The sequence below is a fragment of the Eutrema salsugineum genome, unplaced genomic scaffold (assembly GCF_000478725.1).
Source record: "Eutrema salsugineum unplaced genomic scaffold, Eutsalg1_0 scaffold_3, whole genome shotgun sequence".
In the NCBI taxonomy this organism is placed as follows: Eukaryota; Viridiplantae; Streptophyta; class Magnoliopsida; order Brassicales; family Brassicaceae; genus Eutrema; species Eutrema salsugineum.
Window position 1 is genome coordinate 2561329 of NW_006256756.1, and position 16011 is coordinate 2577339.

Sequence of the window (16011 nt, forward strand, 5' to 3'; positions counted from 1 at the left end):
ACTGAAAATTAGCTTGTATGAGTTTTTGGTAACACTAAAAGTTCAGATATTTTTTTGGCAAATATTAAATAGTTGAAGTTTTTTTTAGTATTTTCTTGTTTTGGAAAATAACGGAGTTTACTAAATCCGTTTGACCGTTAACGGCCGTGAAATCACCGTTAACGGCCGTGAAATTGTAGGGTGAAAACTGGAACTATAAAATATTTTAAATAGTTTTTGATCCAAAAAATTAGTTCATATAGATTTCTGGCAACATAAAAAGTTCATGTAGGAAATTGGCAAATATTAAATAATTGAGGGTTTTTCTAATTTTTTTTTCCAATGATAGTATTTATTATTATGAAGACCGTGCAAACTCCATCTCTGGCGAAATCCCTTCAGCTCCACTTGCTAGTATCAAGCTCCTGATTATAAAATCAAATTAATTATTTAGTTAACATGTGCATTAAGACGATCCTATTTTGTTCTCCATCTCTCCCTCCCTCTCTCTAAGATGCTGCAAGATCCACGGATGGCATCTTAAAGCGAAGAAGTGACCTTTGATTCTTCCTCTGCGAAACAAGCCAAGAAAAAACGAAAACAAAGAGATGGTAATATAGACAAGAAAAACAAGGTGAAAAATGAAGAAGAATTGTCTGAGCTGGTTTGGGGTTGCGAGGTCAAGGCTAAAAGGAGGAAGAAGAACAAGATTCCTTCACGTTCAAACTTAATCTTCCTCTTGGATCTTGCTTAGACTTGACCTCCAATCCCAAATAAGCTGAGACAATACTTCTTCATTTTTTTGGTTTAAGGACAATACTTCTTTATCATTTGAATTTACAAAGAGAGAGAGTCTAATTTTGATCTAAAGTTTTTGTTTTGGTTTGATCTAAAGTTTTGGTTTTGGTTTATATGGACTATGGAGGTTAAAATCTGCTTTTTATAATTAACTAAAGGTTACAAAAAAGAAAAATAATCATTTAGCCTATACACTCGGCCAATAAACGCAAAGGCGTGTTTTGGACTCCCCCTACCCATATATTGAGTAAACGAATTGACTTTTTGAAACTTGGAATCTTTAGTGATAAATTTTGAAAGTTTGAATTTATACAAAATATGTTCTTCCCCTATTTAACACTTCTCTCCCTTGTTCTAAATAATTTTACCCACTAATTTTTCTATATATTTTTAAAAATTATTTACTAGTTTGTGTCTTAACTTTGACCAATGTGAAAGAACCTATAATTATGCATGTACTAATCCTTGAACTAAATGCTTTCCACCCGTATGTATGAAAATCAAGAACCAAACCTTGAATGCTAAACCATTATGAATTTTGAGTTTCTAATTTGGAAAAATATTGGAGGATATCTTGGTTATTGGGAGAACACTTTTCATATCTAAAGATGTTTACATTGTATAGCATATGCGTCACAAGTGTATGATTGATTATAAACTGTTATGATCCAAATGAAAGATTCATTGTAGGAAAAATCTGTAACACAAATGTATTATTTTTAAGAATGTACTAATCATTCTGGAGCATGCTGGTAAGATCACAAAAACTTTCACCAAAAGAACCATCTTTTCCAAGTAGAAGGTGGTTTTGGAGATTGATCATGTTCATCTTTTTTTCTACTCGCCATTCCCTGCTTCAGTGACTCCAGTCGTTTTCTGTGAAATCCACACACAAAAAACTTGGCTTTAAGCTAAGAAACGGACCCATATCAAACACATTTCACAACATGAAAAGGGCATTTCAATGCTAACAATCAATAGCTCAAGTAAAGCTATGATGTAAATTAACAGCAAAGTGAAATCGATTTGATAAGGTTTAATATAGGTTCCTCTAATCTCATGCAAAATATTCATTCCATGATAATATATATTATTATTATGAACATTGTTTTTTTATAAGGTTAGGTTTTGTTACAGTACTTGGTATCCGTCATCCGACCGTGCAAACTCCATCTTTTACGAAATCCTTCAATTCCTTCAGCTCCACTTGCTAGTATCAAGTGCCTGATTGTAATAAACAAATTAACTATTCTAGTCAACATTTGGATTAAAACTTGGATTAAGAACAAAGTTTTTAGGGATTTACATGACACTTGGTAACACATATCCGAAAACAAACTCTTCTCATATATTATACTAATCTGAATCAGTGCAATGTTTAAGAAATAGTACCTCTCTAGTGATGTGGCTTCAGCTTCAAGCTGAGTAATTCGTTCCTTAGCGAGATCAATAGGCATAGACGATCCTAGCTTGTGTTCGCTCTCTTGAAGTCTTACTCTTAATACCTTGTCCTAAAGAAAGATTATAAGGAAACCAAAAAAACTCAATGAAATGGATACGAGATATGAACAGCTTTACAAAACAAATATAATCTGAGATTCAGAGCAGATGTTTCATGTGGAGCCAGAGAGTATTACCCTGTTTTCAGCACATTGTCGATACAAGGCAAGCTCATCTTGGCAAAATGGTTCAATATCATTGATTTGCAAACCTAAAACCAGAGAAGCAATCCTATATAAACTTAACCGATTTGATAGGAGAAAAAAACAGAGGATGCAGAGACTTACATAAGAATAGATTCCTCAAAATCCCATCACACAATTCAACACCTTCGAGCACATGTGAAGCAATTTCAGGAGGGATGACAGGAGATGGAGGACCCATCATTAGATCGTCACCGACCAAAATGGTCTCCTCCATCATAGGTTGTGAATCAACTGAAAATAAGACATCGCCAATATTACCAACTTTTACAATGAATTCATAAAGGCAAATAACAAAAGCAAATAATATGGACTTACTAATACCAAAATTCAAAAACTTTTATCACTAGGCGACCTCAAATTTAATTTCTTTTTAAAAAAGGAAATCAGTTTCCATGCACAGATTGGGATTCTCAACAAGTTATAATAAGAAATTTTACATCATATGAACAAAATATCACAACTTGATAGCGTTTTCACCAGCAAACATTGTAAGATTGGATTTCATTTCACAAAACAAATTCACAAATGTTTCAGTTTCCCAAGAATCATTCACTTACCATCCATGACTGCTCCGTATCAAAAAAATGCAAGAACTGAAGAACAAGCCAACCTTGGGAACCTGAAAATAAAAAACAAAGACAAATCATATAAGAAAAAAAATAAATAACATCACTTAGGCATTTCGTCGAACAGTTTCTAGGCTTAACAAGTAAGTAAACTTTTTACCCCGCAAAATGAGAGGAGATTCAAATGGGATCAATCAGAAAGCATCTAGTGAAATCGAAGCAACAATTTTTTCAGCAAAAAGTAGATAATCCAACAAATCCGATCAAAAAGTCCAAGTTCTCAGCGAACTTCTTACCGTCCTTACGAGACACTGTTGTTGCGAGGACACAAAATCAAGTTTCCAAATACGATGTCGTTTCATGTTTGATAGATAATGGTGCTAGGAAAAACACACATCAGCAGAGAATAAAAAACGACACGGTAAAACGACAGCTGTAAAACAAAAAACACTAGTTATTAACTGTGGTTTACACATATGTGGGAGTGTATCATGAATTTCTTACATATCTTATAAGATAAATATCTTCAATTTCTCGATCGTTATGGTATGAAAGTTATAAATGCAATTAGATACAAAAACAGGGAAAAAGGCTGTTTTTTTACTCCAATTTGTGTCCTGATCTTCTGTAACAACATCCTCGTGCTTTGACCTAGACTAAAGGTAAAATTCAAAGAACAGAAGAAGTATATGTCTTTTTATATGTATCAAGTTACTGTCGGTAAGTTATGGTGTGTCAAAATCAATATTGTCACTCAAAATCTAGCAGAGGTTTCTTAGAACGAGCAGCCAGATTCTGTTCTCTCTGCTCTGCGACACTAAGCAGGGCTTTGCGTCTAGCTTCAGCGCTTTCCAAGTACTCTTGTATTGGAGGGAGAGTGATTTGTTGTTGTATCCCATCAGCTTTTGCGCGACGAATCAACTATATAATCCAACAATTTACAAAAAGGTTAATGACCTGCAGTTGTGTTAACATTTAGTCAAGTGTAGAAGATGAAAATCTTTGTTTAACCTTTGAAGCCCATGTCCTTTCTGCTCCTTGACATACATCTCGAATATCCCTTCCTGACATTCTGCATAACCAATCTAGTGGCCTTGAAGTAGGTCGAACAGAAAGTTTCAAACTTTAACAAGATATGCTAAAAGAAAGTTAGAAACTTTACGTTTCTGTGGCCTGAGCAAGCTGGACTAGTTCAGGCTTTGAGAGTTGTTTTGCGTATTGAGCGATGATTTCTTGACGGGTTTGTAAGTCTGGTAAGCTAAACGTGATCATAGAATCAAACCGGCTAAAGATACACAGGTGGAGAAACAATGGATACGGGTCAGGAGACTGCAGCCAAGGAGAGTTGAACCGGTTTGAGAGGTTTTATATTGCTTACCTGATCAAAGCGGGATCAAGATCTTGTTTTCTATTGGTTGCAGCAATCACAACCACTTTTTTGTCCTGTTCAAATCCATCAATCTGCAAAAACATACAAGAACCAGTTTCATCATAATCGGAAATTTCTAGTCTCTCGAGGATATGCTGTAACATTGGTAATCTTGTGTGTCTTACCTGTCTTAGTAGTACCGATAAAACTCTACGTGTTGCTTCATGCATCTCACTATCACGAGATATAGCAAAGGCATCGATCTGGAATGTGAGTTAGACAAGTATATTTTTAAATTCATAGTCAAATTTTGATAGGAGACAAAAAAACGGACAAGGATATAATAGAAGCAAATATTTTCTTCACCTCATCAAGAAATATAATCGCACCATCAGAGAGCTCATTTGCTTGTGAAAACACAGTCCCAAGAAGCCGCTCGCTTTCACCATAGAACTTAGACATTACAGCTTCAAGTGGCACATAAAGCAACGGTATACCCTGCCAAGAACTTGCAAGAAGTTAAGAGCTCAACATTCAAACTCAGAAAAGGTTTAAACAGATTAGCAAAGTCTTGACTACTCACCGCTTGATTAGCAATAACACGCGCGCAAGATGTCTTCCCAGTTCCTAAGGTTTATGGATAATCAGATCAAAACTCGTTTCTACAAAGAAAGACGAATTGTAAATGCACTCTTCTTGTTCTAACCTGGTGGGCCCTCAAAGAGCACAGCTCGGGGTCGGTTCGATTCAAATTTGGACCGTGTACCACGTACTATATCATCATACACTTGAGGGCTATGAAGGGCCATCAATATTGTATCTTCTATTTCTCTGCATCATGATAAGAAGCTAGTTAAGCAACTTTATGGGATAGAAGAGAAATCATGTAACTAAAGCTTACCGCTTTTGCTGATCATATCCAGCAATATTGTCCCATGATATCTCATCGACAGAATCATCCCCAAGAGGTTTGTTAACTCCATAGATTCTCACTCCCATCGATTCCAATTGAGAAACAGTTTTGTCCGTAGACGTTTCACGTGCGTTACCTCCCTTGTTTTGTGCAGCTTTTGTTCCAGCTACTTGCAACACTGAAACAAAAGCTTCAAGTTCCTCAGTAGTTAAGCTTCCCTTCTTAATGAACTCAACTTCCTGAATCAGTTAAAAAGTAAAGCCAAGGAACATTTGAGGAAGAATTAATTAGTGAATTCCGAAAAAAGAAAAGAAACTTAACCACTTTATCAGACGTAAGTAAGGAGCCAAAGATAAGAATGCACAAGTCTTCATCTGCATCGTCCTCACTGCCTCCTACTTCTTTCTTGTTTTCCACACTGCGAAGTGTTATTTGCCAAGCGACTGGACTGAAGTAGCATCAAAAGAGTAGCGATTAGTTTTACACTACACATCAGGCTTACAAAAATAGTTCTCGGACAAAATCTTGTAGAACATGACAATTACCTGTCCCAAGCACGCAACAGCATGTCTGAACCACCAGTACGATCTGAGACTTTGACGCCTAGTTTTGTTCCAATGTTTGCTATCAATTGCGCGACTTCACAAGAAGAAGGAACTTGAAACTTCAACGTAATCTACAACGCAAAACACTCTATATTAAAAGCCTGCTATAGCACACATCCAATTCACAATTAACATTGAAATTATCGAAACTAGAGAGAATTTTTTTTAAAACAAAGATCATTGCAGTAACCTTTTGGCTCCTGACAGCAACATTGAACCGTGGGTAAGAACCATATTGAGTTCCTTTACTTTGTATTAGTTCTTCGACTCGAGCTCTTTCTTTCTTAGCAACGTCTACATAGTTTGGTGGAGGATCTATTGGGACAGATGACTTCTCGTTAGCCTGCAATATGTTAAGTTTTAAACTAGAATCATTAAAAGTAGCTGTGTCACATAGAAGAGCTAAATTCATCTATCAACACTGAAAATGTGTGTGTGTGTGTGTAACAAACCTCTTCAGAATCAGCATAAGCTACTCCTATTGCTCCAAAGCTGAAGAGAGCACCCAAAAATGCAGGTGCCATAGAAAAGCATGGAGAATCGTTGAAGGTGCTGCAAGGTCTCAAGACTTCATTTACTTTTGAATTACTCTGCTCAAAGGTTCCTGAAAAAATCAAAGACAACATCGAACTAAGAGAAAATGAGTATTTATGAGTACAACAATACCAAACATCAAAATTCAAGAAAATAACATTTGAAAGTCGGAGTTTTATGTTAAGGATCATAAGAAACATTAGATGCTCATGCTCTCAATAACTCAAAAGCCCCTATTTTTAAACCAATTAAACGAATTCCGATCGAAACCCATCAAGAAATCAAAAAGGATCATCGCCAAATTATAGGAAATTCACAACGGTGACGCGTACCGTGATGGAAACATCGACGAAGCTCTCGTCCCCGTGAGTTCGACGGAACCATGGATTTAGGATGAGAGAGAGATCCGCGCCATACTCGAGCTGCTCGAAACAATCGGTGTAGAACCGCCATAGGATTTGCCTTCACACAATTTCTCCAACTCAAAACCTGTTTTGAGAGCTTCAAGGGGTTTATGAGGTTTTTTCAGGACCGTATAAACAAAGTTCATGTGATTTATTCAATGATTAACCTTCCCGAGAAAACCAACCGGTTCTGCTCAAGATACCGATTAAAGAAGTGGGTCTATATGTTATGTACCGGTTTACTAAGTAACAAATGTTTTTGTTTGCTCGTGTCTCGTGATAATCATTGTTGTTTAATACATCGGTTGAAAGCACAAACTATAAGAAAATTTAGTTAGATATTTCATACACTAATCTAAACTTAATCATTTAATTTAAAATAAAACAACAAATGGTCATATAAAACGTACATTTAATTTTTATTTACATTATAAGCAATGCGAGATCTGCCCAAATCCATAACAATAAAACAGACTCTGGAGAGTAATTAATAATCAGATGGCTGATTTGACGTTAAACGTTTGAATAATTACTAACCAAAAGTCAATAAACTTTCTTAATAAAGAGATTACGGAAGCCAAATAGACTATTAGCACTTGAAGCAGCAGCAACGTTACTATTACCACTTCCATTCTCATCGTCCCTGCAGCTTAATCGACTCCGAGATCCGGTGCAAACCGGCGCATTTAAACTCAATACTTTCGGTTTATTATCTTCTTTAACTGTTTTACCCCTTCTCACCTCTCTAATTTCCATTTTCCCCATCGTTCTCTCGCCGACCCAACCCGACATCGGTTTACCCGTCGGATCTACGCGCCGGACCTGCCAAACCGGGCTGCTCCGACCCAAATGCACACCGCCTCGAACCGGACTGTTTGGCCACTTCCTCGATTTCGATTCGCCGGCGGAGTTGCTCCGGGAACACGGCGCGCTGCTTATTTTCCGGGTCTTCGGAGCTCCGAACGACATTCTGGGTCGGGTTAATTTATTCCCGGCGGATCTGCTTCTGGAAAACGGCCAGATGTTGATGTTCAGCTCAGCCGCTGCTGTTAAGCCCGAACCCGACCCGGTTTTCTTCTCCCTTTTCATGTTCTCTTTCCGGTTTTTCACCGGCGGTTTGTTCTCGCTCTTTCTGAACAAACCTCTCCACCGCTTCGAAGCCGTTTCTCGGGTCAATTCGGGTCCGGGTACTGACTCAGGCTCCGGGATTAAAGAAGCAGGCGGGTCAGAAGCGGGTGGAGATGGGTCCGGGTCGGGTTTGAGGTTTAGGAAGTGTAGAGGAAGAAGAATGCCGTCGTGAAACAACTCGTCGGCGGAAATGAGATTTACGTTGGGCTGAGTTGATGAACGGTTCGTGTCACGCCAAAACTCGAATTCCGGTGAGTTGTAGACGGAGCTGGTCATTTTAATCCGGTGAATTGTGGACGAAGAGAGTAATTCCGGTGGATTCCCGTCCTTGACGGAGAGAGTGAGTATGTGGTAAAAAAGTTAATTAATGTTCGTGCAGAGCGAGCATATATATACGAGGGAAAAATAATGTCACAAAATATTATTTTCCAAAATTGTGATAAATTGTGACTAATGAGAAGTTAAGTAATAAGTAGAAAATATTAGGAAAAAAAAGGGGAGGTGAAGAAAAGTTTAACTCTTATGAAAAAAAAGTTTGGAATGTATAATTTATTCTTCTTTTAAAGCAAAAATATGCTTTTTATTTGTTTGGTTTAAAGAATGAAAAAGTTCAGAGTACTGCATTTTTTACCTTTTTTTTTTTCCTCTTTTACACACCAGTCATAAAAACCCTGTTTACTGTTTACTCTCAGTTTTAGAAAAACTATTACAATGTACATTAAATCATATAGTTTGTTTTGTTTAATTCTGTAAAAAAACAATGTATTGTTAAAATATTACAATGTACGTTTCAGTGGTAGTTCACATTTTTCTTAAGAATAAATTTGTTTTCAATCGCCCTATGATTATTTTTTTTGTTAAACTTTAGAAAATAGCAAGTATACATAACAAAAAAAAATGGTGTGTTATTAGTTAGATGGAAACAAGCTAGGGAACAGAGTTATTAAAAGTCAACATGTTACGTCCATCGCTTGCGTTAGTTTACATATCTATGAGACTGACTATGATTAACCAACTTGCGATTATGCATGGTCTCACTATTTTAGAAAATAGTTTACATTACATTAATGAATTGTAGGATACCACCTCAAAAAAGAAAAAGAAAAAAAGAACTAGCATGAGTATGTTTTTCCAACTCCTCACAAAAAGTTGTTAACTGCAATTCTTCATCATTTCAATTTATTTACTATTACATTCACATCTAGTTATATAAATTCACCAATCCCTAAAAACTTATAAAATCTCTGACCAGCTTATGTAACTTTCCCCATATATGTATGGCATCTTTAGTCTTTATATGAAAGAGAAATCACATCAGATACAGAAATAGTTTTTTTTTGTGAAATTAAAAAAAAAGTAACAAGGGTGAATAAAATAGAAAAAGTTAATGGAAAAAGATCAATATCCGTTGTACGGACTACGGAGATATAACATAACACGTTTTCTGCAATCTGCTAGTAATAAACTATTTCATCTAACGTCAAAAAAAAACTATTTCATAATCTTTCACCTTCACATATTAATTATTTTTTAGCAAAATGAAAGCCTAGTTATTGTAGTCGTGTAAAATGAAGTGATTTTTATATTATAATCTCATTTTCCACACGAAATTGATTCCTAAATCCCTCGGAACTTGATCATCTTTCGGTTTCTTGATGAATTTTCCCGAGAAAATCTCGATAAACTTAACACCAAACAAAAAATGAAGCTTTATCATAATTTGGTGTTGGCCCTTTTCCATGTTTATACTGACTCTTCGCAATAACCAAAATTACCAAACCCAAACGTGATGTCATTTCTCACTTTCTTTTCTTACGCTTTTACTTCATAACAAAAACATCTAAGTTTTAGTCTTTTAGATTCAATGTACGATGCCAATGTCAATGTGATGTCATCGTAATATGACTCTGTTTGTGAAAGTCCTATTGGGTGAAACACACAGACACAGTACACATCTGCAATGTAACATTAACTACGTTAGTTATTAGATTGAGATTTGAGGTTCTTGGATTTCTCCATCCGTACACCTCCCAAGGTTACGAGTAAATTAAAAAATTTAAATAAAAACTAAACCAGCCGTAACCGGAGCAAGGACCAGATTATCATACCGGATATTGGTATTCCAGTTATGATTCATCTGCTACATACCAAAAATAGCAGTATGAGTCTTGGTATTATTATTTTGCTTCTCCAGTCCAATACTCCAGCTTCCACAACATAACGGGTTGGTCCAATTCGGGGTTAAATATAACTGGTTACTTCATAAACCCTCAATGTCTCTAATCTATGCCCAACATCTTCTCAGGAATCACATCTCCACCGTTAATCACACATCAGATTCACCAAAATACAGACGATTACTCTTTATCTACAGTCGGTTAATGTCCCCGCCAAAATCCTAAGGAATCATAATGCGGTAATCGCAACACTTTTTTCGTAGTATTGTCTAATCTTGGATTATTGAAATGAAACTTGATTTTTGGGTTAAGTTTAATAATGAGTCAATGATCACATTAATCACAATTGAGCGCCACACCTAAAAGTTTTGCATAGGAACAATGGAATCATATTAGCACTTTAAACCTTTCTTAAAAAAGATTGATGGACTAAATGTCTAGAGTCTAGACTCCATTAGGATCAAGACCAGCAAAAATTGATGAAGTCAATAATAATCAAGACCAGCAATTATTCTACAAAACCACAGAGGAAGAGAAGGTTTTCTCAGTTGAGTCAACAACATTTCCACAAAACCTAGGTTTTAACCTACCAAATATGTAAATGCATGGTAGTAAATTAGTAATCATTGTTCAACGTTAGGACTTAGGAATCAATCTTATCTAAGGATCAAACGTTTCTTGTATTAATCATAATCACTGACATGTCACAAGTGCAATATCTCATCCAACTATTGATAGTCCAGATCATATAAGAGTATGGAAGTAATAACTGATAACTGATAAAGACCGTATATGTGAGCACTTGTAAATGTGGGTTCCTCTTAACCTTCCAAACTCATCAAACTCGCCAATAACAACTTCTTTAGAAAAGCTTCGCGAGCCCTTCTATTTTTTTTCGTCAACATTTGTTTTTCTTGCTGGAGAAGAAATCTTTTTTTTTTTTAATTATTATTTTTGTTTTTTATTAGTATTTGTATCGTTTGTTTATGTTAACCATTGAGAAATAATTTTAATAAACGAAAACGGATCAGAAATAGTGAAACAACTTTTCAAAGATTTGCAAGCTTGAGAGAAAAAAAAGGAAGTGAAATCCAATGAAAAATGATAATACGGAGTTTAGGGGTTTAAATGAAACATGAAACTAAACAAAGCGACCAGAAAAACAGCGACTATTCCCCGAAATAACCTTCACTATCTCCACGGTAAGATTTGGGTGATCGACGACGAAAGTCTTGAACTCAGTAGAGAGAGAAATCATACTTTTACAATTTCTGATGGTAAATACGGCTGCGCAGCATCAGAAATTCCTCATAAAAAAAAATTATGACTGCATCATTGATGGCTTTGTCAAAAGGGTTTTGGGCGAGAACAAGAATACTAAGAGCATTCGAAGAGTTAAGAGATGATATAAGCTCATTTCTGCATAGGTCACGTAGATGGGGAATCTCATATTTGTCGGCTGCACAATAGTGACCTAACGTGTTTCTTCGCTTTCTCTGAAAGCATAGAGCCGTCGCTATAGATGAACTCAACGAAAGCCTCCAATTCTTCATGTTTCATCTCTGAGAGAGTGATTGTCTCGAGCCTGGACGAAGCCTTGCATTTGTCTGGTTCAAACATCTTCCTAAACACCTCTGATCTTGCAGACTATACAAAATCACATAAATGTCAAAGAAAGCACATTAGCTAATGAAATCATTTCATGTAAGAGCATTTCTAGGAATTTCTTACGAATCAATGAAAAAGCAAAAGGAGTAGTAGAAGAAGAATTCACGACCAGAATAAACTTATGGGCAGAGATAGCTGCCTCCTCATCACTGTCACATGCCTTTAGAAGTACATCGACTTGCTGTTCTTTCAAAAACTTTACTAATCCATCCCAGAAAAGCTCTTTGTTTGATTGTGTCCCCATATCTATATCATATATAACCTGGATTAAAACTGGGAAACGATTGTAGGTTGTATATATAGAGAGATTCTAGACGGTCAAATTACTTTTACTTTCAATTTTCACGACCTTTGGAAATGGAGGAGACGTTAATATACTAATTAAAATTCACAAATTATCTGCGCTCTTCCATGCATTGCTAATATTATTAATATTTCAGAAAATGATATTAATAATATTTGTAACTACCTAATAAATGATTTATTTGAGATTAAAAATAACTACGTAATAAATGATTTATTTGTAACTCTTGTTTAAAAAAAAAACAATTTAAAGATTTTATTTCAGTCGCAAAAAGCTTTCTTCGAAACTCTTCAACTACTTCTTTTCTCATAAACCAAAAGACTTTTCAACTACTATTTTTCTTTAAAATTGTGTTTGCTTGCTTGACAAGCAACATGCTTTCTAAATATTTTTCACATTTGGATGTAAGTGAATTTCAAAAAGACTACTATAAAAACTAATTATTAAAAAAAAATTATCAAGTTTGTGAAAACAAATAAGCCCAACCATAAATTAATAAAAAGGATTATGTGGTTTGTCAGAGTGAAACACACAAAAGCTACAATGTGGTTCTTCGACCAACGATCACAAGCTATAACATGTACAGTACGAGTAATTCATTGTTTCTACTTCGATTAAAAAACAAGCTTTCATTATCTCTAATGTAAGAATTGGGTAATTGGCTGCAAACAACTTGAACTCACCAGAGCTAACAATCTAAGGCAGCGCCGAAGAATTCCCGTGTACATTCACTCGTTAATTAATCTATTATATAGACTTGGTTAAGTCTTACCAGCTTGACACCTAAGAGCACCTGTATTCATGATATTTTTTGGGTTTCATAAGCACTAATTTTAATAATAGTTTAAGTTTTGAGATCCATTAAGAACTTTTTAACTTTTGTGGTTTATTAATGATATTCATTTGGTCTTAAAGAATAAAAAATTATTTTTTTAAAAGAAAATAAAATGCAAAGAAAATAAAATTTGTGTATATAAAAAACAATATTTTTATTGAAACTTGAATAACACATTAATACAAGATGAAAAAACATATAAAAACATGATGAAAACACAATTTTAAGTCGTTTTTAGTTTTGATTTGTGCCATATTTATTCCAAATATGTTGAACCAAATCAGCTTTCAAGTGTTCATGCACTCTTTTCTCACGTATTAGAGCTCGATTGGCCATCATGTTGTTCACGTTTGTAGGTGTATCTGTAGAGAATGCGTAGTCCACTTGTGAAGTTCCGCTTCCTTCTCTTTCCATGAAAGCATATAACTCAAATTGAGTGCCTTGGTCTCGTTCGTTTTCTACTATCATATTATGCAATATGATAGATGCTCTCATTATCTTGCCTATTTTTGATTTATCCATACACATAGCTGGGTTTCTGACAATCGCAAATCGAGCTTGCAACACTCCAAACGCACGCTCGACATCTTTTCTAACTGCTTCTTGATAAGTAGCAAATAATGATTCTTCAGGACCTTGTGGGTTAGAAATTGATTGGATGAAAGTCGCCCATTTCGGATATATACCATCTGTCAGATAGTAAGGCATACGGTATTGGTGTCCATTGACTACGTAACTGACTGGTGTAGCTTTACCATGTAATATATCATCAAAGACGGGTGATCGGTCGAGAACATTTAGATCGTTACAAGTACCTGGTGCTCCAAAAAATGCGTGCCAAATCCAAAGATCTTTTGAAGCCACCGCCTCTAAAACGATAGTCGGTTTTGCATGTCCACGTGAATACTGTCCTTTCCAAGACGTAGGACATATAAACACACACACATGCACCAAATGAGCAGATAAACACTTACCTACTTCGTTTAAACCATCTTAAGTAATAGCTTATTCTTCAAAGCTACTTCCATCTCGGTTAGTGGCTCTTTTTTAGAAATCAGACTCTGAAGAAGTTGCTTGTCGTCATGTCTTTCTGTAGCGGCCACATCCTTCTCCTTTATGGCCCACAGCTCCTCCAACAGCTTTGCAGCACCACTTGCACCTGCACTTTCTTCACTCTTCCTCCTTTTTTTCCCTTTGGCCTTGGAGGCCTTAACACCCATTGGCCTCTCCTCTGTTTCTTCCTCCTCAGGCGAGCCGGCAACAGAGCTTGAGGAAAAGTTAGGCTCTTCACTGAGCCTACTTCGTTTGGAGCTTGTACTTTTTACAGTACGCAAACTGGTCCACTTGTGATCATTTCTCAACAGTCTCCAAGCATGATCCAAGGTAAACTTCATCTTCTGGTCCTGGAAATACAGTTGGTGAGCAAACTGGATCACATCATCATCATTCTGGCCACTCTTTCTAGCCCTTTCAGCAGCGTCCATGCACCCAGCAAACTTGGACACCATCTCATTGATTTTGCACCACTTCTGCTTGCAAGTATTGGCCTCCCTGATTGGAAGACCGGCCACAGTACGACTACTAGCGTAGAAACTAGCAACTCTATCCCAGAACCTCCCTCCTCTCTGCTCATTCCCAACAATGGCATCTTTAGATGTGTGTAACCAAGCACATATGAGGATCTTTTCTTCAGGGATAGTCCATCTGTGCTTGACTACTGCATCTTTCAATGTCTCAGGTAAAGGTGATTGTGGTTGGGAGAAGATATTTGGAGTGTTGAAGTTTGGAGTGTTGATCCCTTGTTGAGACAAGAGATCAGTGAAGTTTTGAGATGATGACAATGGAATGGTAAAATCCATATCCATTTTACTACAGTTTGGTTTCTTCTTCCAAGTTATGTCCGATTATAGATGTTTCCATTATAAAGCAGAAATCATCACTTAATGGCTACCTAAATTTTCTATGTTTTGTTAATTGTTTTGGTACATTTCATTATGAAAAGTGTAATTGAATACACTTTTGCAGTTGGCTGATATCTCTATCACCATTAATTCATCAGTTACCATTAAGTTTTAGTTTAGTTCAATTTATATTTACTAGTTTACTTCAGAACAATACCATCAACCTCTTAATGAACTCCTCAACTACCTAAATTTAATGAACTACACATCAAATCAGAAGGAAAACCATCACAGCAAATCAACAAAGCAATGAACGATATTATCAGATAAAAAACCATTAATGTTTCTCTAACTCATTCTTGCCCAATCTATCTAACTCATTCTTGCCCAATCAAAGATGAACCAAGCAATCTATCTAACTCATTCTTGCCCAATCTAACTCAATCTATCTAACTCAAACAAAGATAATCAATAAACGAACTCACCAGGGATGTGATTGTCTGAAACCGTTCTTGCCCAATTCTGATCCTTCTTCCACACACACATGCAACCGGTTTTCACACATGCAAAAGTATTGAAAATGTCAAACATCTCGCAAACCACTATCGATAAAAAGAATAAAATCAAAAAACATCGAACAATGATCTCATGACACGGAAAACGAATCGATCAAAACTATAAGGTTGTGACACGGCGGAGAGAAGAAGATTTACCGGGAAGGGATGGCTCTGACACGGCGAAGGAAGGAGGAAGACGACTCGGCCAAGGAAGGAGGAAGACGAGACGGTGAAGGACCACGGCGGTGAAGACGATACGGCGAGGGACCACGGCGGTAAAGACGAGACGGCGAAGGACCACGGCGGTCTCAATCGCCGTAGTCGCTTCGATGGAGCACAAAATTTTTTTTGGGAGAAAATGAAGTTCATTTCGCAGATCTCCCCAAAAAAAAAATAAACAAGCCACTCAGATGATGCCACGCGTCCCCGTGAAACATATTTGAGCTATTTCAAAAATCTTGTTGGGCTGAGACGTTTTAAACCCAAATCTCATTTGACCCAATTATTTATTATTATTTGTTGGGTTGAAACTCAAAAAATATCATAAATACAGGTGCTTTTTAATTT

The 16011-nt window shown here is 36.2% G+C and overlaps 4 protein-coding genes across 4 annotated transcripts; all 4 read right to left on the minus strand.

Moving 5' to 3' along the window:
• Positions 1-1368: 1368 nt before the first annotated feature.
• LOC18014752 lies at positions 1369-3401 on the minus strand. Its single transcript, XM_006396649.2, has 7 exons — positions 3346-3401; positions 3041-3102; positions 2565-2714; positions 2415-2488; positions 2170-2288; positions 1918-2001; positions 1369-1653 (listed from the first exon to the last, which is right to left on the minus strand). Exons 2-7 carry the CDS (start codon positions 3045-3047, stop codon positions 1548-1550), a joined length of 540 nt encoding a protein of 179 aa, XP_006396712.1. The 5' UTR covers positions 3048-3102; positions 3346-3401; the 3' UTR covers positions 1369-1547.
• Positions 3402-3619: 218 nt separating this feature from the next.
• LOC18014753 (cell division control protein 48 homolog C) lies at positions 3620-6983 on the minus strand. The gene is made up of 14 exons (XM_006396650.2): positions 6803-6983; positions 6389-6540; positions 6127-6279; positions 5877-6007; positions 5653-5779; positions 5320-5570; positions 5125-5249; positions 5002-5045; positions 4785-4916; positions 4604-4681; positions 4428-4510; positions 4212-4334; positions 4061-4121; positions 3620-3970 (listed from the first exon to the last, which is right to left on the minus strand). The coding sequence occupies exons 1-14, from the start codon at positions 6921-6923 to the stop codon at positions 3800-3802; spliced, it is 1752 nt and encodes a 583-aa protein (XP_006396713.1). The 5' UTR covers positions 6924-6983; the 3' UTR covers positions 3620-3799.
• Positions 6984-7319: 336 nt separating this feature from the next.
• LOC18014774 lies at positions 7320-8345 on the minus strand. The gene has a single exon (XM_006396651.2). The coding sequence runs from the start codon at positions 8276-8278 to the stop codon at positions 7418-7420; it is 861 nt and encodes a 286-aa protein (XP_006396714.1). The 5' UTR covers positions 8279-8345; the 3' UTR covers positions 7320-7417.
• A 3169-nt stretch (positions 8346-11514) lies between these two features.
• LOC18014775 (putative BTB/POZ domain-containing protein At4g04090) lies at positions 11515-15766 on the minus strand. Its single transcript, XM_024154224.1, has 4 exons — positions 15601-15766; positions 15373-15415; positions 11957-12093; positions 11515-11826 (listed from the first exon to the last, which is right to left on the minus strand). Exons 3-4 carry the CDS (start codon positions 12089-12091, stop codon positions 11626-11628), a joined length of 336 nt encoding a protein of 111 aa, XP_024009992.1. The 5' UTR covers positions 12092-12093; positions 15373-15415; positions 15601-15766; the 3' UTR covers positions 11515-11625.
• Between the last annotated feature and the right edge of the window lie 245 nt (positions 15767-16011).

What these genes read in the sequence shown, in the direction of transcription:
- LOC18014752 (XM_006396649.2), bottom strand. An exon ending in TTTGAGGAATCTATTCTTAT is followed by an intron (nt 2,489 to 2,564) that starts GTAAGTCTCTGC and finishes CTCTGGTTTTAG; the next exon opens with GTTTGCAAATCAATGATATT. An exon ending in GAAGCCACATCACTAGAGAG is followed by an intron (nt 2,002 to 2,169) that starts GTACTATTTCTT and finishes TATTACAATCAG; the next exon opens with GCACTTGATACTAGCAAGTG.
- LOC18014753 (XM_006396650.2), bottom strand. Translation starts at nt 6,923, where the DNA reads ATGGCGGTTCTACACCGATTGTTTCGAGCAGCTCGAGTATGGCGCGGA. An exon ending in TCGTCGATGTTTCCATCACG is followed by an intron (nt 6,541 to 6,802) that starts GTACGCGTCACC and finishes TGATTTTTTCAG; the next exon opens with GAACCTTTGAGCAGAGTAAT. An exon ending in GTGTTATTGCTAATCAAGCG is followed by an intron (nt 4,917 to 5,001) that starts GTGAGTAGTCAA and finishes AGTTCTTGGCAG; the next exon opens with GGTATACCGTTGCTTTATGT.
- LOC18014774 (XM_006396651.2), bottom strand. Translation starts at nt 8,278, where the DNA reads ATGACCAGCTCCGTCTACAACTCACCGGAATTCGAGTTTTGGCGTGAC.
- LOC18014775 (XM_024154224.1), bottom strand. Translation starts at nt 12,091, where the DNA reads ATGGGGACACAATCAAACAAAGAGCTTTTCTGGGATGGATTAGTAAAG. An exon ending in CTGCCCATAAGTTTATTCTG is followed by an intron (nt 11,827 to 11,956) that starts GTCGTGAATTCT and finishes GATTTTGTATAG; the next exon opens with TCTGCAAGATCAGAGGTGTT.